This window comes from Blennius ocellaris (genome assembly GCF_963422515.1).
Source record: "Blennius ocellaris genome assembly, chromosome: 8".
Classification (NCBI taxonomy): domain Eukaryota; kingdom Metazoa; phylum Chordata; class Actinopteri; order Blenniiformes; family Blenniidae; genus Blennius; species Blennius ocellaris.
This window is the reverse complement of record NC_137657.1, coordinates 14770428-14797013: the sequence shown is the minus strand read 5'-3', so window position 1 is coordinate 14797013 and position 26586 is coordinate 14770428. Positions and strand designations below refer to the sequence as shown.

Sequence of the window (26586 nt, the reverse complement as noted above, 5' to 3'; positions counted from 1 at the left end):
AGACACAGAACGTGACAAACGGATGAGCAATGGCATGATGCATAGTGACATGGGCAGTGTAGGTGGGAGGAAGAAGATGGAGTCAAGGAGAGGTAGGGCGCTGGAGGTAGTGGGGCAGGAATGGTACAAGACAACAAGAACAACAAAAGATGGAGGGAGAACGAGGGGGCCTGGGAGAAAGGGGGAGGCTGGTGAAGCGATGAGGCGAAAAAGCACAGCACACCAGGGAGAGATAGAAATGATGGAAGGATCGCAGCTGAGGCACAGGGACAGCCGGGATGCAGACGCGGTGATAGAGGGAGGCAAAGGGAGGGCTGTAGAGTGGAGAGCAGGAGGTTTGAATGTTTGCTGTTGCCCGAAAGGATGGCGTCGTCACATAATGACATATTGTGAGAGAGAGTCTCGTCAGAGTTCTTAACTATTGAGGACATATATTTTTTATTAGCATCAAGAACCAAAGCAATAATGCAGCCTTTAAAGTGATACAAGCTTCCAGCACTTAAATATGTTTTGTTTACACATCACTAACAAAGTTGTATTCCCTGTGTAAATCAAACGTAACTGTAGGGTTGTGCTATGTCATTCAATTTACCTTACTTCATTCTAGTCTCTGAGGCATTATGTTTTCACTTAGCAGCATCGTCTGGAAAAAAATAGACTGCTTTGTTATTAAATCTGCGTTTAAAAGACATGACGTGCGTAGTGATGAACGAAGCGTGTGTCAAAGTTCCAAAATCTATGTGAAACTAACCTTTAATCCAAGCAGTATCTCACGTAAATGACTTTATATTAGCTTTATGTAAAACCCAGGATTTAGATAAGCATCTCTGAAGTCATGGAGTAATTGACTTCTCTCTTTATGCACGTTTATATTGGCTCGTCAAGCATATCTCCAAAAGAAAATAAACGTTGGCGCGCCATGTTTCTGCACGCTCAGGATGCAGTGCTTCAAACTTTTCCTGAACGAAAACATTCATTTCAGCTAAGCAATGCTAGATAACATCAGTTCAATGGACCTTGGCCGACGGTGGTGTCATGTTAAGCACATCCATCTCACAGTGAGAAGTTCCCTGGTTCGAATCATGTGTGGATTTTGCTTGTTCTGCATGCGACTGCTCAGGTTTTCTCTCGCATTAAAAAAGCCTTCATATCGGCTGCACTGGCGTTTCTCAACCGACCTTTGTTGTGCATGAGAGTGTGTGTGTGACTGTCTGTCTTGCTGTGTTTCCCCTGTGATGGACTTGCCATTCGGTGCAGCGTGTACCCTGCCCTCACCCATAATCTGCTGGAATTGGCTCCAGCCCACTAGCCACATACACTGTGTGATTTTGGCTGTCCCAGACAAAAGACAGGCAGCCATGGCAATAACTTTGCTGGTGACTTCAAATCTGTAATCTCATGCTGTAAAGTGCGCGGCTTTTCACAGTCGTAGGACGAGAGACGGCCTGACGGTTGTCAGACATTTCACGACTGCCACCTCCTTTCACCGCAGAGTGACTACAGTTACTGCGACAGTGACTGCTAGTAGACATGCAGGGGAAAATGGTGTGACTTGAAGACATTCACATTCTCCATTCAGAACTTTTTTTTGTACTTTACCTAATTGCCACAGCTTGAGTCTTGGTTATCTTTATTTATTTAATTGTTAGGGCACGGTTTGCTTTTGTAGATGACGTATTGGATAATGTTATTGTTCTTACATACTAAATTACATTGAAGTAGATTCCACCTCAGATGGAGAAGAGAGCAGTACAATCTTTTGGCTGTTTATGAAACCAAGAGCAACAAACATTTTGTCTACATTGTCAAACTGGTTCATTTTGGGTTTCAATCACACTTGTCAAGAGGAGCCCATGATTTGGGGTCAAAGTGTGTCGCATAGCTTTGCTCTCAACAGACATGGGCAGCATCACATCATTTTGTTTATACTCTCAAGGCCTAATTTACTCTATTGTTCCTTCCTTAATTACAGTAGTCACAAGTGGATGTCCTCCAGCCTATGAGTGGGATCAATTACATAGTTGAGCCATAACAAACAAACGTATCATTACAGTGAATATTGTTCTCAGAAACACAACAATGACAACTTTTATTTTTCTCAGCTTCTTTCTTTGTGTTATTCTTTTGGTAGAAATTTGCATAATGCAAATGCTCCTGCTTTGTATTGGGGATTCACTGGGGGCAGTTTATTGCCCATCTAATCTTTGGTGGTGTTCCAACTGTATCCGTCATTCGTACAGAGACGATCAATGGGACTTTTTCAGCCAATAGCTGCATGGCTAAAATCACTTTTTATATCCCAACACAGAAGCTCTACAGGATAATGTGAGCCGTGTGAAGTGAGAGAGAGGGAGAGTTAGGAGAAGGTGTAAGACGCTGGCTGAGTGCGGCTGGTGGGGTGCCAGAGGATTATCAGGCTGATTTACACCTATTTGCCAGCCCAGACAATTGGATCAAAGGCTTGATCGGGGGGCAACCAATGGTCAGCCCAACTTTATCTGGCAGAAGAAGGGATTTTAGGATTTCATTTCAGCTGACCCTGTGAACTTGCAGATTTTGTTTGAACTGCTTCATTAATGTCAAACATGTCATCTAATTATAGCCCAGCATGTGTCAAGATCTCCCCCAAATCCTGCACGGCAAGAGGGATCCCATTTTCTTTCCAACAGAAGATCCAACAGTAACCGGTGGAAGCAGAGTTTATTATAGTGCGATGTGAGGCAGAGCATGCCGACTCTGATCCCTCACCTCCATTGTAGGCTTGACTGGGGTTACACAGAATCAGGTATGTTCTTGTGAGATTACAGGTCGCAAAGTCACTGGGCTAGAACAAGACTGTCTCAGCTTTACAGTGGAAGAACAATATTGTTGTTTGTTTAAGTTTTTGTTTCTCTCATTTAATTTTTTTTTCTTCCCAGTGCTGTTTTGACAGAGTTGGAGACAAAACAGTTCATTTTTCCAACACCAGAAAAAGTCTTTTTTTTTTTTTTCTCTCTCTGCCATCTTATTCCGCTTGAAAAACAACTTGCCCAGACTTGAAAATTACCAAAGACGGAAAATCCATCACCGTAAAAATGAAGCCTTGATTCGGTCCTATTCGAGTTCTGTTTTATCATTATCTCATTGTGCCAGAGTCCCCAGGTTGAGTGCTTTCATATCACCATGTTACATTGTGCTCTGCTTACTGTCAATCACCTGACAGCTACTCGCAGAAATGAAATTCTCTGGTGGGACATAATCCCTCTCAAAACATGTTGCATTACAAATACTGTCACCGTCTAATATATTGTCATAGTGATGGCTTTTTAAATTGAAGCATCTTCCTTAGTTAGGGTGGCTGAAAATTTCAAGATAGATTAGAATATGAGCTACAAAATGTTTGATAAGAGTAAGCTGGAGTTCCATCCGGCAGTTGAAACGCATTAGGGTTCAAGCTGATCTCTGTGGGTAAATGATGGGCTACAACTTGGATATGCAGCTATTCCATCACAGGGAGAGACAAACCACCACCCACGGGAAGAACATGCAAACTCCACTCACAAGACTTTTCAGCCCATAAATGAATTAGGATTTTTTTTTTACCTGCATGTCTTTTTCTGCAAAGACATTGTGCAAAATAATACCAGTCTTGTTTTTGAATATTACCGTACTTCAATTAATTTGTCTGTGAGCATATTGACAGAAAGCAAGTAAATAAGTGTGTGGCCACCTCGTATTTCTGATACAGTCAGTGTTACATTTGGTTTTTCAAGTCATAAAGTGCCGCCCACACACAGAGCGAGGGCAGGAGAAAGTAGTGCAGCTGACCATTATGTGGTTTGAGTGTTTTGACATCAATAACTGTGTGAAAAGAACATAAAAACTGAGTGAAAGGCTTGACAGAGCAAAAGAGATGGAGGCACGCACTGGTGACATTGAAGCCCTATTGACTAACCCCCTTCCCCCCTTCTCGATCACACTAGTTTGTCCCAGGGGAAAAGCTCCCCTGATTGGCTGTCGTTCAAAAGCAGACCACTCAGGTCTGGAGGTGAGCTTGTTGTCTGATAGGCGGTTGCTAGGAGATGGATCTTGGTATGAGGAGATGGTGTGGGGGGAAGAACCAGCTGTTGTGTGCATGTGCACGTGTGTGCACGCTCGTTCGCATGCATGAGTGACTTTGCATCAGTTCCTGCACTGCTTCCTTCCAAAATATCTCCATGATTGAACTGCGCAATTGCACATGTATCAATTAATTGGCGTTCAAGTGTGTGTGTGTGTGTGTGTGTGTGTGTGTGTGTGTGTGTGTGTGTGTGTGTGTGTGTGTGTGTGTGTGTGTGTGTGTGTGTGTGTGTGTGTGTGTGTGTGTGTGTGTGACTCTATGTCTGTGTGTGATAGCTTCCTCGAGGCAGAATGTAATAACTATCATTACCAAACCATGGGCTGAAGTTCTCATTTAAGACTAAAAGGAAATTAAAGAAGTGCTCCTGTCAGCGCCAGAGCAATCATAAAACACAGTTTGTGGGTCTGTGTCGGTACGGGTGAAGCGTGAGTGGGTAGCTTAGTGTGAATACACATAAAACATGTAGAGTATGTAAACATGTTTTAGATATGAGATTTCTTGAGGTCATGTCTCAATGAAAGTATCCTGGTTTTTTTCTCGCTACCAGCTTGGAATCTATGTATGGGCATGCAGACTCCTCCCTGTGCCTTATTAGACCTGTTTGTGACTGCTGCAGCTTAATTTAGTCCCCTGCTGGGGGTGTTATAGTCTTCATTAGAATTATCAACAGGTGTACTGGGGCCTCCCTGATAAAAACACTTGCCTGATAGCAGCAGTGCTACAAGTGTAAGTGAAGCCAGGTCTAATTCTTGGTGTGCTCAGTCTCTAAACAGTCCCAAACCCCCTCCATGTTCCCTCGAGCAAGCTAGCCAACCGTGCTGTAGATCAAGCTGAATTAAATGTGAAATCTGGATTTATTTATTTTTTCTTTCTTTTTTAAAGAGGCAAGAGTTATGTAAAATTTAGGCTGGTTAATTGCTGTGAGCTGCTCATTTGATGGATCCCTCTGCTGAGGCTTGGTAGGCTCTCCGTCCACTTTCAGTCGTCCAGGAGTAAATAGAGGAATGTGAAAGCTGTGTGTGTGTGTGTGTGTGTGTGTGTGTGTGTGTGTGTGTGTGTGTGTGTGTGTGTGTGTGTGTGTGTGTGTGTGTGTGTGTGTGTGTGTGTGTGTGTGTGTGTGTGTGTGTGTGTGTGTGTGTGTGTGTGTGTGTGTGTGTGTGTGTGTGTGTGTGTGTGTGTGTGTGTGTGTGTGTGTGTGTGTGTGATCGTGGGAGCGCTGATTTAACTGTGTACTGTGTTTTGAGAGGCGCTATCAGCTCGTTAAAATGGTCTGAACAAGTATTTGCTTGTTAAAGGCAAACGGCATCCAGTAGCTTGCTGTACTGTAGAAAAGGGGAAGCTCTTCAGATGAATTGCAATGGTTTTTATTTTTCACTTGGTAGAAGAAGAGTAGAGGCTGAAGCTTTACTGTAGTTACTCTTTGCCCCAGCTCTGAGCGACTGAGCGCTGCATGATTGACAAAACTTTGAAAGAGGGATGAATTAGGAATTGTACACATTTTTTGTTCCCTTTCATTTTCCTTGTTAGGAACAAAAATCAGAATAATCAATCAACTGTTCAGTTGAAAAACAATTAGCAGATTGAACAGCCTGTTTGAGGTCTGCCAATGAGTGTGTGTGTGGGATTAAATTGGACCTCTCTGCTTTTAAAAACTATGATTAATATACTGCAGATATGTCCACTTAGTTCCCACACAGTAGTGACTGGCTGGTGCGTCTTTATTTTTGTATCCACTTGTTCATTCTAGTGCGAGTGAGCACTGAGGATTATTATTTAGGTAAAAAAAAAAAAAAAAAACAGTGGTGACGAGTTATGAATGAACAAACAAAGCCTGGGGGTAACCCGAGCTTTGGATGTGAAGAAGTGAGAAGAGGAAAACAAGAAGCCACGATGAATAGAAATGGTTCTTTGTTGGGGGCATTTGAGTGGAGGCAGTGACCGGTACTTCTGAACATGCTAAACGGTTGTTTAGCACAGCACAGTTGTGTGTGGGCAGTGTGTGGAGTGTCAGTTAGGTAAGAGCATGAGGAAATATGTTTCATCTAATATTTTCAGCAATCTGATATCAGCTAAAGTAATAAACAGAAACCTGTCCTTTTTTTTTTTTCACTACAAAATCATCTGTAATATGACCAATGAGGGGTCAATTGCATTGATTATGTCTTTATTACGGCTTATGATTGTGGGGTATGTTGGAAAACTTGTGAGTATTTCACCCTGAATGTGGTGGAAGCAGGAAGAATAGGAAGATGTAAAGATTACATGGTTTTTCATCGCTCGGTGAGTCGAATGGTCACAGCATCTCGAAAATGACTCATGTGGACGATTACCGATTTTCTTTGGTCAGTATCAAGTGTCCAAGGAAGGCAAAGCGGTGAACTGGTGACAGGTTGACAAAAGCGTTTCAATAAAGCTTAAAGGATCTACTACTAACATCTTGGTGCCAGATACCACAGCCCACTTTCTGAGGGTTAGTGGAGCTCAAGACTTGATGGCAGCAAATGGTGAACCTACACAATAATCATACAGGTGGTCATAATGTTAAGGCAGAGTGATGGCAGGACCTCTGTCTTTTTCATTTTTGAGAAGAAACCATGGTCAAGAATCAATAATAGAAACACACATTTATATAACTAGAATATTGAAATCAGCAATTGTAAATAGTCACTTGACTTCACAGTTATCGCACTTATTGATAGCAATTCGCAACCCCCCCCCCCAAAAAAAAAAAAACAACAACAAACAAACAAACAAAAATAAAAAAAACGAAGGCAGAGAACTAAGAAAGACTCTTACACACTCAAGAGTATTTATTGTATGCAGCTCACAACAGCTATTGCTCAAATGTATATTTAATGTAAAGGACATTGGGAAGTCTGGCATTTAACAATAAATTACTACCTGGTGTGAGAAACAGCAGCTTGAAAGTGCAAGTTCAAAGTCGATCGTTTGTTTTTAGCTCTTGGTCTTTGGGAGTCTGCAGATCAACCTCTCACCAAATTTTTAATGCGTTTTGTCTGGTTTGTCAGTTAAGTATTGATTACTATGCAGGGGGTAGCTTTTATTGCACCTCTGCAATTAAAAGAATTCACAGGTGGACCTATCAGAAAAACGAGCTCTTATTCCTCAGACAGGTAGTGAATGGAGAAGGAAGTTATTGTCTGAGGGATAGTTTTTAAAAACTGTTTCTGTTTCAATAAATCATACTTTCTTGTCATATCAGCAATCATTACTGTGATCCGTTTATCAACCATTGCCTCTCAAAGCACAATTAGTCGACTTATCATGTGTCACAATTAGTGGGATAGCGATTTGTTTCCATTGATCATAATTTGTCTGACATGTTCATCTAACTGTGGGAAGCACAATGTGGGTAGATGCACAATCTCACACAAAAGCATTTCAAAGTGCAGTGTCGTGAATAAAAATGGAGTGGGGAAAAAAAGCCACCAGCACCAAACCCCCAGAGTGTATTGACCTTCAGTCAGTGTTTATCATGGAGTAACTCAGCAATTTCAGACTTAATTTCTCACAATGTTTTTGCCGTGTTTAACATGTGCTCATGTTTGGTTATTGTTTTTGTTTTTTTTCCTGAGAAAAATAATCCTTAAATAACAATGTGAGCGAGGGTTAACTGAACACAGCTACAACATTAACAGCTGTCAAATACACATATTATTTCAAATACAGATATAACCCTCATCGTTACTTTTTTTGCGTTTACATGATTGCTATTCTTCAGACATTCTGCAAACAAAAAGGGCCCAACAAGTTGTGTATTCACACTCGGCGAGACACAACAGAGAGGAACGAAAGAAGAGACGCAAGAAGGAAACTCTAAGATGTCAAATCAGGAGGAGTGCTGTCAGAGTCACCTTGTAGGAACAGTAAACGTGTGTCCCAGTGAGGGATGTTTGGTACAAACTCGACTAAAGAGGAGAGGACAGGGCCGGTAGAGAAGATGGCAGACTGATGAAAGAGGAGGAGCACTTAGAACAGAGCCTTGACAGATTGTCATTAAGAAGGACAGCTGCCTTTTTTACCATGGCGACTCTTATAATCTATAATCCACACGCCAGATACGAGCACATTAAAACGCTCGTGCCCATTTTCGTTTTTTCATTTATCTTTTGTGGTATACAAAGTTCCTCCTTTCATACGAGAGCTTTGTTTCCAGGGGAAGTTCGGCAAGTGCAAGCAACAGCAAAAAATGCACACTCTAATTTAATAAATTGCTCAGTCAACATACAATTAAAAGAAACAAAAAAGCAATTATTAAAAATCTTTGAAAATACAAGAGAAGGGCCGATTTTAATTTCACACTGTTTTGCAGCCAGTTTTGTTTGCAGGGTGCAGAAAGCAGCCATGTCATTTTTGGTGAAGTTATGCACAATCCGTTTAATTATAGTGGGATCTGTGAAGTGATACCAATATAATTGGACTTTCAAAAGTAGAGATGTGAAGCACCATGCCAGCTCTCAAGAATCAGATCAAAACAATATATGTATCATATTTGGAGGAGACAAAACAGTGAGGTCAAAGTATCTCCTGGTTTACAGACATTCAATTTGGATTCAGCGTGATAGTCATCAGTTATGTAAGCTGCAGAAGACTTGATCTATATTCATTGAATTGTGCGTGCACGTTATTAAACCTCACTGCTTTTGGCATTTAAAATGGTTCAAACTTTCAAAATAATAAGTGTTGTTCAGGGGTGGGGGCAATCATCCAAGCCTGGAGGCAAAGGTGCATCAACACGTGTTAATCATCTATATTGTGATCACACTTTATTCAACAGAGCAGATTCCAGCTCTTGAACTCGCACATGCACACACACCTGTTCACTTTACACACATGTATTTGTAGCTTGTGGGTGCAAACCTCCATGCACAGGAAGAACATGCCAAAATCTCAGACAGAAGGAGCCTGGAATTGAGGTGTGTGTGCGCGTACTTATCAGTGTAAGATTTGAGATATCACCTAATCAAGGTGGCGCAGCACACTGCGTGTTCTCCCTGTGACTCCAAATGGCCTGTAGGCTTGTGTGTATGTGCAACCCCAAGGTGGATAAACCTGTTCAGAATATGGATGAATGGAGGATTTCAATATGGAGTAATACCGGTGTCGTCCCTCCATGCCAGCATTGTGTTAAAATAGCCCACAAGAATTGAAAATATATACTTAGCAATTAATGTTTACACACACATGCCTGCTGCAGCGTGTGCCACCATATGAATACATGTGCGTCCCATCACAGAGGCAGACAGGCGTGAATGAACTAATTGAACACACACTCTCGTTCTCTGACGTACACACTGCGGCAAGTCTATAAAACAGTGAGTAATTGAGTGCAAGTACCTGCGCAGTATTAACATGCTATAGTTTAATATGCTGGGCGAGGAAAAACGGAAAGGAAAGAGGGATGGAGATTGAGAGGGAGCATGTGACAAAAAGACAGAGGTTGGAGAAAGGGGATGGCAAAACATGAAGAAAGTGAAATGGAAACGCAAGAGAAGCAGAGAATGGGATGGGGGAAGTAGGAGAGTGATAGGGAAGCAGTGGAGCAAATCAAAGTAAAATTAAGTGCATTTACATATTTAGATGAGCGCTTCTAGTCAGCCTGTCTAATTATTTCATCTCCATTTTTCATTTGCACGCCGTTCGATCCAAAAGCAGCCAGCCGTGAGCAAAGTTTCTCACTCTCTCGCCTCGTTGTTACTTTATCACATTCGCACTCGCCCTTCGCTCACTCTCTCCCTGACTCTCCACCCCTTACGGCCGCCTTTCGTTATCCGGGTCATTACCATATGGTTTTTTTGTCCGTTCGCACTTGTTCTCCATATCTGCCTAACGCCCCCTGCTCTCTTTCTCACACTATGTTTTATGCATACGAGGATCGTGTCCCACATGTCCGGAGAAATTGTGTGTGTGCGCGCAAGGGTTCAGTGGCTAATGCCCCTTGCACTGCAATGTTTTATGCAGTGTGTGTGTGTGTGTGTGTGTGTGTGTGTGTGTGTGTGTGTGTGTGTGTGTGTGTGTGTGTGTGTGTGTGTGTGTGTGTGTGTGTGTGTGTGTGTGTGTGTGTGTGTGTGTGTGTGTGTGTGTGTGTGTGTGTGTGTGTGTGTGTGTGTGTGTGTGTGTTCACCCACCACTAAAACCGACCGAATTAACATGAACCATGTCAGGAGCAACTGAGCTACGTTAACCTTCCATCACTGGTTTCCCTCCTTTATGCCTTTCTTCACACTCCATAAATCTCTCTCTCTCTCTCTCTCTCTCTCTCTCTCTCTCTCTCTCTCTCTCTCTCTCTCTCTCTCTCTCTCTCTCTCTCTCTCTCTCTCTCTCTCTCTCTCTCTCTCTCTCTCTCTCTCTCTCTCTCTCTCTCTCTCTCTCTCTCTCTCTCTCTCTCTCTCTCTCTCTCTCTCTCTCTCTCTCTCTCTCTCTCTCTCTCTCTCTCTCTCTCTCTCTCTCTCTCTCTCTCTCTCTCTCTCTCTCTCTCTCTCTCTCTCTCTCTCTCTCTCTCTCTCTCTCTCTCTCTCTCTCCTCCCCCCCTCCCTCCCTCCCTGCTGCTCATCACTTTGTTCTAATCTACTTTCTTTCTGCATTACATCTGCCTCCATCTATATGCACACTCATCAGCACAATATTTAGTGAGGTGAGGGTGGCCGCGTGCACGTGTGAGCATGTGTATGTCTTTGTTCGAGGCCAAGGTGTGTGTTCCAGTTGATGTGAATGTCTTTGCTAGTGGTAGTTGTATTTAAATGGGATTGTATATGTGTGTGTGTGAGTGTGTTTTTCCACAACTGTGTTCGTGTGCATTGCATATGTGTGTTTGTGTGGCTGTGGGCTCGCGCGCATGCGAGTGTGTCTGCTGGCATAAAAGGTTGTTATGTGCTTAGGTGTTAATTGGATGAGGAGCTTCGTTAATATTCTCCTTGCGAGCCTGCTCGTCAGGAACAGAGCCGGCAAACTGATGAGTGTGTGATTTTCCTCTAGAGAGAGAGAAAGAAAGAGCGAGAATGAGGAAGAAAGAGTAACAAGAGTGACTTCAGTGCAAAGACCCTCTGTAAGGTCAGAGTGAGAGAAGAGTAAAGCAAGAAAAGGAGTGAGGAAAAAAGAATGCAACAGAGGCTGCGAGGGCAAACAAGGAGAAAGGCGAGCAGGGAGGGGTCAGGAAAGCAATAGGCGGAGAAGAGATGAAGGGAGGGGGAGAGAGATGTGAGAGAATCATAAAAGACTTCCATTCAGGCATTGGGTGAAAGGAAAGATTATATCATGCAAGGGAGAAATTATCCCTTTGTTAGGCTGTTTGTGAATTGGCGGACCAGGGGCAAGGCGGTTGGCACCCTTCAGCAAGGTGGCCCATGGCAGCTCAATTCTAATCACCCACATGATGCTACAGCTGCACGCAAAGCTAACCTGCTGCAGATCCTGCTGCCATTTACGTAGGACTCCGGAAAATGCCTGTGTGGCTCGCGAAATGAAACGTCATTTGCAGCCTCGACAGGCTGATAAGAACATCAATGCACACATCACATGCATATACCAGGAAAGTAAAGAGCAATAGAGCAAGCTGGTGCACACACTTACAGTGACAACTATCCGTCAGAAATAGACACGCTGGAGAACAGAGGTGAATTCCACACAAGTATTGCTCAAATGTTAGCACATACACCGAGAACACGGAGAAGGGAGGCTGACACATGCACTACAGCAGAGGAAACTGTGAGGTGAGAGTCATAGCCTGTCACTGGGAGGTATGATGCCACATGGATAATGAGTGTTACTCCCAGCAGGGAGCTGGATGGCATGTGGCTCACACTGCACACAGAAACACTCGTTAGGCAACTCAGACGGTACATTTTCAGTTTGGCAGGTATCACTGTTTGCGTTTATCTTACTGAATGAGGGGTGTCTGAGCTCAGCAGTTTGTTGCAACCCAGTTGGGAGTGTAGGTTGTGGGGGTGGTTTTGTGTGGTTCTGCATAAAGTATACTTGTTATGCTTCTCATACTCAAACTGTGTGTCTTTTCATTTATGGAAAGGGGCACTGAGCACATTAAAGTGCCGTGTCTGTGTTATGAAGCATACCCCTCTGTTTGCCTATAATCTCTGCTACTTTGTGTCCTGCAAAGAACCTGCAGCTACCTGCAGCTTTTCTGAATTTAAGAGGTACATGTGGGTTACTGAAACCTTCTTTCACACATAACTCATACAATTGCTGTGCTAACTTTTCTCAAATTCAGGGGGGAGAATTTGGCTGCCGGGCTTGGGGCTAAAAGCTGTTTTTTTTTTATACTGAGTCAGGTTTCCATTCAGGAGGCAGCAGGAAGAAGAGGTGGTGTCCAAGACTGATGGGGCCTTTAAGATACAACAGAAGGTGGCCCATTTAAAGGCTTAGTAGCTATGCTTTTATGATATGCTCTCCCTCCCCCACCACCTGATGCGGGTCCTTCATGTTTTCTGGTGTACACCTGAAGAATCACACAGCGCAAACATAGTTCAAGAATAGAATATAATCAGCTGGGATGAGGTAAGCCAGCTTGCTTCAGCAGCCTGAGGAACTGCAGTCTCTGCCTGATCTTCTCCAACTGATGGGGGATGTTTATAGTCCAGCTGAGGTCAGCTGGAATGTGTGAATGTCAACACGTTTGACCCTCTCCACCTCCTCACTGTGCATGCAGAAAGTAACTTTGAACTGGTGAGGTCCAGCATAATGTCTGAGATTATTCTTAAAACACAATCTTGTCAAATATAAAGTATATAGGTAATTTTGTCATTGGCAAAATTGAGGCTCCATTTGGCTGAATGAATGCGCATAGCCATAGATGAAAAAACCTCTCTTCCTTTCCACTTTGTCGAAGTTGTAGTGGCGGTATGAAGAGCAAAGAATCCCAGACATGCCTGTCCCCTGCACCTTCCTCCAGCTCTTCTGGGGGTATGGCAGACCACATGACCATGACATAATCTCTTCAGCAGGTGTTGGGCTGACCTCAGGGCCTCCTCCCAGTTGGACGAGTCTGGTAAACCTCTAATGGGAGGCGACCAGGGGGCATCCTGGATGGTGGCTCAAATATGAGCATGACCATAGGTGGGGGGGGGGTGTAGACCAACTAGTAAATGGAGAGTGTTGCTTTACAGCTCAGCTCAGCTACCATTTAGTTGCCATGCGGGAGCTGTGGTTTAAATTAAAAAAGACAAGAAAAGGAAAAACAAAACTAACTTTTTGGGGATACATTAAAGTTGTTTAAACTTATATTTCCATGCCTCCCTGTATGAAGACAATGAACGCACTGAGCAAAAAACAAATAAATATATGCAACCTTGGGAGTGAGGTATTTACGAAGGCGGTTTTCTCGACTCGACTCATTGTATGTTGTGTTTAGGTATATAACATTGTAGTTCTCTGTAATCATCTCCTCTTGTGTTTGGATATTTGTTTAAATGTCATACATTTCTCAGATTAATCATGTTTTAGGCTGACCTGGATGTCTACTTTTAGCTTTTGTTAATGTTGGTGTTAAAAAGGAAGATTGCTGAAAATTTGTTGCGGAGATGAATTGAAAATCTAGGTCACATTTATAAATGGCTCCGTGAAAGAAACAATTTCCCAGATAAATGCATATGCATGTCAGAAAGGTTTTATGTATTGTATGTGCTTTCTAAAATAACTGCTTTATCTGATTACGTGGCTAAAGAATGATAAATTAAACAAAAGGAGGGCATTTCTGCTGGAGCAGTGAGCTTCAGACGGTTTCTTCAGCGACACCAACTCTCATCATCAATGGTGTTCTTCAACTACTGTTCTTGCAGTCTGTCACATAAGAATGTGCTGCTCTAATATGCATGCTCAGTTCTTTGACACACTGGAAAAGAATAATCTAAAATTGCTCCTTTAATGCACAGTTGATGCATAATAAATCCATTGTTGCAAGAGACCAATAATGAGAAGTCTACCACAGCACCTTTGTGATTATTCTTGCAACCTTTAAAACCGGCAAAAAGGCAATGCAAACTCTCTTGCATGCCAAAGCATGGATTTAGTCGAACAATTTATGTAACAAACGCTAAGAGTAACTGTAACAAAAAACACATCTTGCATGTGCATTTCCATCTAAAGTATATTATTTGGGACAGTTTTGTATCCCTCTGTGCCTTTGGCATTGTGAGAACATTGACTCTTGTTTATTTGCCAGCTCTTTTGCCAAGAAACTGTGAAAATAAAGAAAATCAAAACTTTGTAATCCTAATTTGTGAGAAAAGACTGCAGGTGTCACTTGAAAGCTACCCAAATGATTGGTCCGCATTGATCCCTTTGCCCGCGAGCGTGAGGTGAGCAGGAAGTAGTCTGACTCGTGCCTCCAGAAAACGCAGTCACTGATAGTGTCCATAGATCGAGGAGCTGTGACTTTTCTAATTAGAGAGTTCAGAGCAAACCCACTTGGATTAGCTCGTGCATGACTCTAGGCTAGCCATTAACACCGCAAGTCAGCCAGACAAACAAGAATTCAGAGAGATGAGAGCAGAAGAAGAGCATGAGGACCAGAAGAGGCTGATTGAACATGTCGACCTTGATATGGACGTACTAAGAACTGGGACAAAATGGTTGTTTTTATCGGATAAAAAAGGTCACGTACTATTGGTTACCTTTGTGAAAGTCAAAGATGAAAATGAAACTTATTGGTATTGTAGTATTTTTACCTGCATTTACAAATTATGGTTACACTGACAACAATCTCAAAGAACATGCTCAGTCAGATCTATACAGCAAATGCATTATTCTGTTTTTGCAGCTTCATAAAACAAATATGAAAACTAGAAAGTATTATTTAAATTGCCTTCAGTTTAACTACAGAATCTACATTCACAGATGCACATGACTTCAGATGTCTACATATGGTAGCCATTCTAACACTTGGATGTTCACGTATTCTGAAAAACCCCTTGGGGGGATGTTCATTTGATGTATCTTTACTTTTCAGGAACACATGCCCTCCCTTACACTTTACCAGTGAATAAACCCTAAAGAATTACTCCCACATAGACACGTATACATGTCCACCCAGCCCAACCCACCACCCATACACACACACACACACACACACACACACACACACACACACACACACACACACACACACACACACACACACACACACACACACACACACACACACACACACACACACACACACACACACACACACACACACACACGTGGTCCCAACCCACTCACCCGCAACAACCTCAAGGGAGACATAAGAAATAAATTCGACACTTCCGCTTACCCAAGAAGCGCCTTAAGGACAAAGAGAAATTTAATCTTGGATAAGCCTCCCGATAGAATCTCTGCATTAGCCTTCTGCTGCTGGTTCACAGCTATCCCATCAACCCCTACCTCCCACACCTTGGCCAACTTAAATCCCCATCTCTCCCCTTCCTCTTTCAGTTGTTTCCTTTGGTTGTTTTTCCCACCTTCGTCTCCTGTCCTTCTCCAACTATCTCATCACGTCTTTCCGGTTCCCGCTCTCCTCTCTGTCATTAGTTTAATTCTTTTCTTCACCTCGCTGCTAATCTTTTCCCTCATTTATTTCCCGCCACACCTTTGACACTCTCTTGCCTCTTCCTGCCTTCTACACCTCATACCTTCACATTACTCCAGCCACCCTTCATCTCTCTATCTATTCCCAGCTGTGGTACACACTATATCTATATTTCTGTTCTTCTCCCATGTCGGAGTACTTTAATACCATTGGTATTAAATGCTGGCACGACCTCCTCGGCATACTTAAGCAGGCAGGGATCCTTGTAAGGCTGTTTGAGTGCTTAATATTTTCAGCACGCTGCTGACTTAAGCCCCTTAAGTGCTTTGGCAACACTTATTCCACGGTGGCACCAATGAAGCCCATTAAAAATGTGATTTGGATGAGAGGAGGGGGGGCGAGAGACGGCAAAAAAGAGGAAGGGGTGATAGGGGACACAATTTGCCATTACTTCCTTTCCTTCCACACACACTGCGACAAAAACAAATACACCCATCAGGGGGCTGCCCACACAGGGACTTCGTAGACACACAGATACACAGACTCGCCAGTTGTGTAATGATTTGCGATGCGTTCCTATTCTTTATCTGTAATTATGTCCTGTTTTGCTCTATAAAGAGCTTTGTGATGAACCTATTTTGTTAAAAGCACTTAATAAATAAATTTGACTTTATTTGATTTGATGATGGGGAACAGCATGTTTCAAATTAAATGCATAAAGATGTTTGTAAATACAGCTCGTGGCGGATTAGAAGTGACAGTTTATGATCAGTTGATTAAGAACCAGTGGAGGTGCTATTATAAAAGCAGACTTGTGTTGCCTTTTTCATTTTACAGGACAATGAAAGTCATCGACACAAAGCTGAGTGTTGTTAGCTTCCAGTATTGGCTTCATACTGCCAGTTTTATTGCCTGTAGCAGCAATGATAGTACATGTGGAAATGAGTTTCAGCAACAGAATTGCATTATACAACATGCGTTGACGCAAAATGCACTGACAGGTTAGTTGTTGCTGTTAGCGATGATTGCTGTTTCATCGGTGTAAAAATATGGAGCAGATACCTGATAATGGGCCAGGTTCACATCAGTGTAACTCATAACACAGCCACGGTCCTGTTCATTACTGCCTTCTCCACATCCACATTGAATTGCCAAGCGCAAAAACATACACATAGCTCTTGTCAGCAGGCCACCATGTGCATCCCTGCCGCCATAAAAACGTCCATTTAACATAAAGAGGCACTATGAAGCCTCTGTGTGTGTGTCTGTATGGATAAATTAATGGGTAGTGGATAGTGAAAGGTCCAAACAGTCAGCCAAATGTACACTCTGCTTCAGTCAACACTGGACAGTCAAGCACATTCACACAAACACACAAACTGCCACTGTTTGTTGACCTGAAAGACAACCATTGTCAGTGCTTCCATCCACACACACACACACACACACACACACACACACACACACACACACACACACACACACACACACACACACACACACACACACACACACACACACACACACACACACACACACACACACACACACACACACACACACACACACATCTCTAACCTTCACAAAATAGTATGCAAAATATGCAGACACTGATCCCACTCTGACACACACATCCCAAGCACGAGGAGGGAGGCCAGGGTTATATAAACAAGGGAAAAACAGAAAACGAGCGGACAGATGGATGTGATCGACAGCGGTAGAACTTTGGGATTATTTTGAGAGTTTTCTTAGATCTTTTGGGACGAAAGAGAGGCAAAACGTGGACTTTAAACCTCTGGGAACTAAGGAGCTGCTTCGGACTCCCGACTGAAGGAAGAGGACAGAGAAAGGGAGCTGGAATGGATAAAGGAAACAATTTGAGGAAATCAATTTGAAGAAGTGAATAGACTTTTTCCTACTGCTGCCAGGCCACAGACCTGCCAGACCTGAGCTGCTGCTGCTGCACACCAGCACTGAGTAATTTTCCCAGCATCAGCCAGTTGACCGATGAAGTCAGCACCGTAGGGAAGATTGGCGATGATCCGCTTTCGGCTTTGCCAGAAGTGTCAGGGCCGTCGCCGTTAGAGCTCATTGTGTTTGCAGTATCACAGAGAAAAAGAGAGTGTGGGCAGTGTGCAGTAATCTGAGGATGACACCCGCACTTTATTTCATCAGATAGTGCCCACTGAGGTGTGTGGCGCAGCTCGTCACGCTTTGTTTCTGCACGACAAACACACACTTATTAGGTGCTCACCTCCACACACACATACACAGACACACACAGCAACAGACCAAAAACAAATCGGGTTGAAAAAAAAATCTGTTTGGACCCTAAACGCATCAGTGCTGTGTGTAAGTGTGTGCATCTGGAGTGCACTCAGTAGAGCATGTTGGAAAGGAAGAGTGAGGCAGGTCGATGCAGCGCGATTATATCGTCTGATAACCTGTGATTATTCAGAGGGCTGTGAAATTACCATGTAAAATCACTGTCTTTTGACGCCACAGTGTGTCCTCACTGGAGTATTGACAAATGGTAGATACTTTGACTGGATACAGCGAAAGACTGGGTAAATTACAAACCAAACTAAGAAATATACAAAACTAAACTGTCTGTCCGCAGTCTGCTCAATCTTTTGCGAGTTGGTTATTTTACACGGGGCAGGCACTTTCATTCTGTCTTTATAGAACAGCACTTGGGTTCAATGGGTTTTATTTAACCTTAGCTATCTCCAGTTGAATTGCCGTGAGATAGTGTCTCGCAGTCTCCGGAGGCCTGGCCGTTTTGGTTCTGGAACAAAGGAACATTGACTCCTGCTTGCTGATTTGTTGGATGAGAAGTGCTGAAAACCTAGTTTGACTCATTAAAATATGATCTGTTAGAGAATCAACACTGTTGCCCTAGTTTTCTCTGTCCTTGAGGGCACAGCAATGTAGGTAGCTTTATATCAAAAGGTAGCATTCACTCAACACCCGTACAGATAAACTAGACTTGCTCTGGGAGAGAGGTTTTTTTTAGGCGGTATCAGACTCAAAAGTAGCATTATTGATGTTTTCTCTTCCTTGGAGCAGTGTGGTTTGACCTACAGAAGACACACAGAATATTTGTTGTTGTGGTTAACTGTGGCGCTGATTGTTAGGGATCCGTTTTTCTCAGAACTTGCGACGCTCTGAGTTTGCCTCTGCAGTCTGCACTTGGCAAGGAGCTAATTAAGTTGCTTCACATTCAGTTAATTGCATCGCTGCTGTATCTGAATACTTTTACTAGTGAGGATCACATTATTGCAGATCTGCTTTGGAGACTTTTGCTATTGGTTTTTCCAGTTGATTGATCCGGGAATCTTGGCCGTCGGTGTTGAAAAGCGCAGAAGATTGTGGTGGAAAAATAGCAACAACAATAGTTGCTTGCTTTGTTTGATGGATCACAGCCCCTGTAAGGGTTTTTCAAGAAATAAAGGTTCCATGTTGTATGGATTCACGAAAATGCATGGCATAAGGTCTATCTAGGCAGCATAAGGTGTTGCAGTGAACAGACAAACTCAGTTGTTCCAGGCTCATCTTTGTGTTCATTGTGATTTTGTGCCCCCCTCCCCCTGAGCTCTGCTTAAATATCTTTGCAAGCCTTTGCTATGTGACTTTGCAGCAAGAGGGATTCTTTTTTTTATTTGTATTTATTTTATGCATGTGTTGTGATTGAGTGTCTCACACAACACTTTATTTTCGATGTTGTCCTCAAACAACAACTTTTTCTGACTCCTCTCAAGTATAGCTGAGCTTTTAGCGTGTGCACGTGTCCGTAGCATTGCAGTCTAGAACAAATCGCAGTGCATGTGTGCGTTGAGTAGTTTGTCTGTAGCAGTGCAGCCAGGGTCACAGAGGACCCATTGATCAAACGTGCACAGTCAGACACACACACGTACACACACACACACACACACACACACACAACTTCTCAATACACAATGATGCCTGGCCACGGCTCTGTCCTTTACCGCCTCCTCCCTGCCCCCTTCTCTGTGGCGCTACGCAGCCTGGTCCTGGTTCTTCTCTGCATCAGTCGTAAGTCATGCACACTTTGCACTTCCTCACATATACATACGCGGGCATGCATGTTCAATGAGACGTGTGGTAGTGAGTCAAAGGGAGAACTCGGGTATCATTACACACCAAATAAGTCAAGGAAGAGCCCACATAATCTGTCAATGTAGATTCTCATATGAAATAGCCAGCCAGTAGAAATGTACTATTGACACACACTCTCTTCATTTAAACTCCCTAAAGATAGATCTGGAAATGTTGTTTTATATATATATATAGAAAAGAAAACAATTGTGGAAGTGATACTACTTGGCATAAAGCGATGGAGAATACTAACCCAGTGCAGTGCCCAGCATATGACCAAAGGGGAAAAGCTCATGATGGAATCCTGAAATGAGACCTTCAGATAAATTGTTCAAATGCTAGTAATTAAACTAGAATTAGTAATTAAGATTAGCAACAGAGAGTATGTGGAGAGAGGAGCAAATGCCCAGAAGGGGAGAGAAATGGGGAATGAGAGACCAGACAAAAAAAAAAAAAAAAAGAGGGGACGAGTGGACCAAAGGATTTAGATGGAGACGGAGAAAAAGGAAAACAGAGAAAGTAGACGAGACATGAGAGCGACTGAAGCTTTTTTTCTCAGCTTTCCTCTGATGAACCTACTAAAAGAAAGTGGGACCCCAGAGTAGAAGAGATATAGGAAACCAAATGGAGAGGTTGTTAAGAAGTAAGAAAATGGAGGAAAAAAGTGATGTGAGAGGGAGCAAATTATATTGACGTAGACACACTGACACAAGGAACAACAAAGTTGGCCTGATAGAAACTTGCACTGTATGTGAAGGATGGAAGGAGGGAGCTGCACAGTCAGAAAAAAAAATAGCTTGACAGAGGCAGAGAACAGTGCGGTCTGTGTGTGTGTGTGTGTGTTTCTGGAAGACAGACGGAGATGGAGGAGATGGTACAAAGATTAAACAAGAAACAAGGCCTCAAAAAGGAGCCTCATAAGGTTGAGATGTAAAACCAAGAGTCAGAGGACTGATTGAACACAAGGCAGAGATGGTGATAAAATGTGGCGCATGAAGTGGTGTAAGATCTGAGTTGCTAATAATACCGCCTTTCTATATGTACATGCATTCATTACAGAATGCTCTTCTTTCTCTGATGTTCACATGTAAACAAAACAACACTGCACAATACCTTTACCCTCTGCTATAATCTTTGTTTCTTTCAGTTTTTCCCTTTTGTTTTTTGCATATTACATCAACAGAAGGACATTTTGGGTGACAATGGGAAATCAGCTGATTCAGCGTGCAAGTTTCTGATTTGGCAGCCAGTCTGATTATGTAATTCATGCCAATAGGACAGTTTGGTGTTGGCCCTTGAAAGTATATGCATAAGTAGTCTGTTGTACATGCATAACACATTTCATAAATGCACATGTACATACCACGCTTCTGCACAATTTCCCTCCTTCTTACACATCTGTCAGCTTTTCCCATATCCCGTGCACAACTCTTGTTTGCAGTAAAAGGAAGACAGCCATGTTGTGGAGTTTGAAAGGGTCTTAGCACCAGTGCTGCTGGCTGTGGTGAATCTCCAGTGTGGTTGTCATTGTGTAATAGCCCTGTAAATCTCGTTCAAGCATCTGGTAGGGGTCTGTGTGGTGTGGCCATTGTTGCAGGGTTGTTGGGGTTGTGACTGACTCGGGCCATATAAAACGCTGCACAGCAGAAAGGGCTCACCAGCTTAAGGCTGTCAGAAAATGCCAGGCTTGAGAGGAGAAATGGGGGGAAAAAAACAGAGGGAGATGGTAGTTTGTGAAGGGTAAGAAGAGGTGAGTAGGAGAGCAGATATAGTAATGGGATGGGTGGACAAGAGGAGAGGAGAGTGGGAAGGCAGATGCAGTGCTGCGGAAGAGGGGCTGGAGCAGAAGAGGGACGAGGTGATTGAAATACGCCACAGGCTGGAGAGACATAACGATGGGAAGGTCAAAACCGGATGCAGGAAAAGGTGGGATGGAGGTGTGAAAGAAAGAATGGAATAAGTGATGAGAGGAAGAAGACAACATATTTTTTATGCAGAGGACAGAGGGTGTGTGACGAGCAAGTAAATCACAATTTCAAAACTGCATTGTGAATATGTAAATAAATGAAAGCGAATGTTTTTAATGAGAGGTCAAGAGTGAAAAGAGATGGTTGTATGCTGATTTGGCTGATTAACAGTGCAGTATAGTGATGGAGAAAGAGTCGGGGTGAAAAAAATGTGGAAAGTTCCTGTAAGTGAGAGAAAGAGATTAGAAAAGATGGACAGAGAAAGAGGGATAGAAAGTAGAGGGATGGCTGAGTTTTATGGCAGGCAATTAACAGAAGCACAAGTTTCGAAAAAGATGAAAGTGGAGTGGGAAAACTGAGAAATTCTGCTTCACCCATTTGTTTTGTCCTCTTGTCCCATTGACTGCTTTCACTTTTTCTTTCCTCCCTTTTTTCTGCTCTCCCAACACACACACACAAAAAGAAAACCCAGCATGATTATGCTGCAGACTTGAGCTGCAGAACAAATCACATTTAGCGAAGGAGAGTGTGGAGATAGAACGGCAGAGAGGCAGGGAAAGAGTCCCACTGAGTCGCAAAAAGAGGAAGAACGAGAGAAATTGCAAGTGGATTGAAAGCATATTGCATTTCGGAAGGAAACTGCAAAAACGGGAGAAAAAACTATGCAAAGCAGGAAAAAAGAGGAGGGGCTTGAAAAGACAGAAACTAACTCGGGAGAGGGAAGAAAGTTGAAATAATCCTCCGGAGGACTGAAAAAGAAGGAGAGGAAAGGGGACCTTTAGGACAACCCTAATGAGGAAGATGCATGATGAACGATGCAATAAAAGATAAGGGAGATGAGAGAGAAGAAAGAGACGAGAAGAAAGGAGAGGGGAGGATGAAGGGAGGAGGAATCAAGGATTAGATCAGACAGTAGGTGGGGATGGAGATGGATGGAAAGACTGTGGGTTTAAATAAAAAGAGAAAGAGGGAGATGTGAGAATGAGATTAAACATGAAGGCAGCAGGAAGGGAGAATTATGAGTTGTGGAATAAATGAAAATGAGAGACAGGGAGTATGCTCAAAAAATTAGAAGAGAGGCTGAGCGCAGGAGAGTGAGAAAGGGAGGACAGGAGAAAGTGACAGAATGAAGGTAATGAGAGAGACGACAGCAAGATTTGTAAAGGATTATGTATTATTTATAGAGAGAAAATCTTTTTTTTTTTCTTTTTTTTTTTTAGCTCTGAGTTTGATTGGCAGAGTTCTGCCTCCCAGGGAGAGATGGAGTGATAATTTTAGCCCAGGAAGAGAAAGAGGGCAAAAGAAATGGCGAAAGTTGTTGGTCTGCAGAGGAAGGTGTGGAGGAGAAGAACCTCAAAGTCAGCTATTTCATAGAGTCAGTACACCGCAAAACTCTGTGATTAACCTGGAGCAAGTGTTCACGCACATACACACACTCTCTCACACATAAACATTGCAAACTCAATTTGCATACATACTGTGGAAACTGGTTCGCCTCGCCGACTCAGGGGAAGCCAGAAAAAAAAAAAAAACTTACATCCAGATGGGAAGAGATGGAGAAGTTGCCAGCGAGCGACCCCTCATGAGCAGAAACTATGAGCTGTTGGTATTGTTTTAATTAAAGCAGTAACAACATAAGGGGTTATGCATTGTGGTCTCCTGCATCGATTGCCTTGTAAATCCGTGGCCGGCATGCAAAGACGACACAGGCGCTTGGCCCGCTTCCAATTGAAAGATAATGACAGATAATGAATAGGGAGACGGTGAGTGCACTGCTTCAAGGATACACGAGGGCTTGTTTGTGCCACACGGAGACGGTTCATCTCTTATGTGGCTTGTCGTTTTATTCCGTCCCCACCTCTCAACCACGTTTGGGGACACGGAGGGAGAGAAATAAACGGAGAGTCAAACCAAGAGAGAGAGAGAACCGCAGCAAGGTGGTAATTCAGTCCGCTAACCCTGCACCACTGAGGCAGTTTCTAGAATTTACCGTGACCAAGGGTGAGCCAGCAGTCCACCTGGCTGCCTCCCAAATCCCCCTCTTTTAACTCTCCACACCTCCTTCCTGCCCCTCCCTCTGTCCTTCTATCCCCCGCCTCCCATGGATTATAACTCACCCCCATTGCGGGACCATTAGGACAGGCCCCCGAACAGCCTCATGAGTTTGAGCGCCTATTCTTTATTTATTTGTTCGTGTATTTTGAAATGCTGGTCCCTCTCACATGTCAATTGGTGTAGTATATAAAGGTCCCTTTTTCCCCCCCAGCATGGTGAGGCATCTGAAATGACGAGGAGCACCAATTCACTGCTATGAAATACTGCCCCCGCTTGGATGGAGAAAGAAGTGATTGTTTTTGCTCCCCCTCGAGTTTTATTCATCCGTTGATCATAGCCGTCAGTGCACTACCATGATATCGATTGCTCTCGGCATTCTCTCTTAATATGAGCCGACGCTTGTGGAGTATTTTATTATAGGCACAGATTTTAATGGGGGTGAGATTAATACCTCTGTCACAGAGGTTGATTCCCTCCCCCTTCCTTCTCATTGCCTCTATGGATTGCACTGTGCTGGTGATCAGAGGCACAGGCTCATGGCCTTGATGTGAATGGCAGCCTATAAAACCCACAGTCAAACTAAAGTGCTGTACCCAGCTGCGTTACGAGCGGGAGTGGAGGAATATGCGTCATCTCTCCTATATTTCGTCCAGCCCCCACCAGCTGCATTATTATACCCAAGCATCACTTCCTAACTCCCCGCTATCATTTCCTGGTTAGAGCCCTCAGTCTCCCACTGGCTCTCCTCTCCTCTGTTCTTCTCAACCAAAGCTGCCATCCACCGGCATCCATTGCTTGCTTTTCGGTGTACCTCAGCAGGCAACAGTGAATGCCACTCATCCTTTTCCCCAATTGCAATTAATAAGTTTTTACACTTTTTTATTTCTCTTTGTTGCTTTTCTTTTTGCCTTGCTGCCCTGTCGCTGCAACTAATTTCCTTTGAAGGGGTGACAGCTGTCAGGAGAAGTGGGGGAACAAATGGACAGCTAATTAGTTCTCCTGGCCTGCTCCCAGAAGCAAACTTTTGACCGCTTTCTTTGTCTTGAGTTGGTCCCCTGCTTGAAGGCCACTTTTTCAGTTTGGTCTGATGGGTCACTTAGTGCACACAAACACAACACTGACTTTGTCAACAACAACACTATTGCACTTACTACTATTTTAAACAATGGTTGCCTTGCCAAGTTGCTATAGTGATGAGTAATAACAGCCATTAGAAAAATAATTGGCATGGCCGTGGCAGGCCCTGATGGCCCCCGATATGAATCACAATATTGATGCAGAGAATGGGAGTAATAATGGCTACAATTAGTGGTAATTGTCAAGATTTTTTTTCCCCCAGTTCCACAGAGTATTAGAGTCTCCTTTGCCTTTATTCCCTCATGGTTTCTCTCGGTCTCTGGTTCAATATCCACCGTGTCTTTGTGGTTCCCCTGATGTAATGAAAATGTGGGCTTTGAGTATTTCATTAAAAGAGATTAAAATCAAGAGGAGAATTAAATTTGGATGAAGTTGGAGGGATCATATGATGTCAAAGAAGCTTAATTGCAAAATGCCAACGTCTGCACATGTACACCCAGTGCAGTATTCCCACCTACCGTGTATGCATGCACAGCTAACCTTAAGACACACTCTGTTGTGCTAATATGGACCATTATTTTGGTCCAAAGCAGTCAAGTCAGCAACTCTCACGATGGCAGCCACCATCTGTTTGTCTCACGACATTTCCTGCTTTCTGAAGGTGTTTTACAAAGCTAAAAAAAAAAAAAAAAAAAAACCCAACAACACTGCTGGACTCAGCAGTGAATATATACAGTCCTGCCATCTCTTTGTTCCTCTCATTGCCTGCTTCATCATTGGACTTCGATATTGATGTCATTCCTTCTCTGAATTCTCCCTTCGGCCAACACTTTGCCAGAGCGAGAGAGAGAGAGAGCAAATGCAAATGTGTATGCAAATTGATAAGTACTAGTTTGGGAAGCCCAGCAAGCTGGTACTCTCTTCAAACCAATCACATTCGGCTCCTGGCTGGACCCATATGACTAATTGCCCCGCAAATCATTGGAATTCAAACGACAGACAGCGCTATGTGTCCGTTGTGCTCAGCAGGAGGTGTGACTCAGCTGAGCCATGTCAACAGCCTGACCCACAAATAGGGAGGGAGCAACAATCAGAACATAATCAGCCTCCTCATTACTGACTCTCGAGCTGTCAGCAACATCAAAGAGACCCCCTGCTGTTTCTCCTCTGCCCTTCTCGTGTCTAAAAATATTGGCTTTTGGATAAGTTTGTTTGGGAAATTATGAAGGGGAAAAAAAGTTAAAGTGAATGCCACGCATGCACGTGTTTCTGCATCTGCACTCACGTAATAACAACGTGTGGTTTGTGAAGCATGTGTCGACATACATATTTATAAAGGTGCACATGTGTTTCTGTATATTCATCTGTAAGAGCCAAAGCTACCCTTTTCTGAACACCTGTATTAAGAATCATCGCATTTGGATAATGGACTATAATCAGTTGGTTGAGCATGCACCTGGACGAGAAATAGCATTAAGAATGTGTGAAGTGTTTTGAAAGCTGCCACTACAGTCTCACAGCTCTGCCAATCACGGACTCATCGACAATGTTGCGATTCAAACAACTAATATACAGGCAGGTGGCTTGAGGGCTGCCGGTCGACTGAACCGTGTGAGTGTTTTTCCATATGTGATCATTTTGATCATGTTTATATTCATTGATTCAAGTTACAAAGAGTTTCACTCTCTTTGGGGAGTCCAAAACCTGAAAGCACTATGAAGTTATCC

General features: G+C 43.2%; 1 protein-coding gene across 5 annotated transcripts in view; it reads left to right on the top strand.

The window, feature by feature from the left end:
- The window catches only part of cadm4 (cell adhesion molecule 4), a 172316-nt gene that overhangs the window by 107149 nt on the left and 38581 nt on the right, over window positions 1–26586 (top strand). For 3 of the 5 annotated variants that reach the window (XM_080500633.1, XM_080500635.1, XM_080500632.1), the window contains exon 1: window positions 17357–19697. The exons of 1 other annotated variant lie outside the window; for it this stretch is intronic. In XM_080500633.1, coding sequence (XP_080356759.1) covers window positions 19601–19697 — 97 coding nt within the window. In that variant the 5' untranslated portion in view covers window positions 17357–19600. Of the gene's footprint in view, window positions 1–17356; window positions 19698–26586 lie in introns of those variants that run through there. One more of the 5 variants, XM_080500634.1, reaches the window with a different exon arrangement.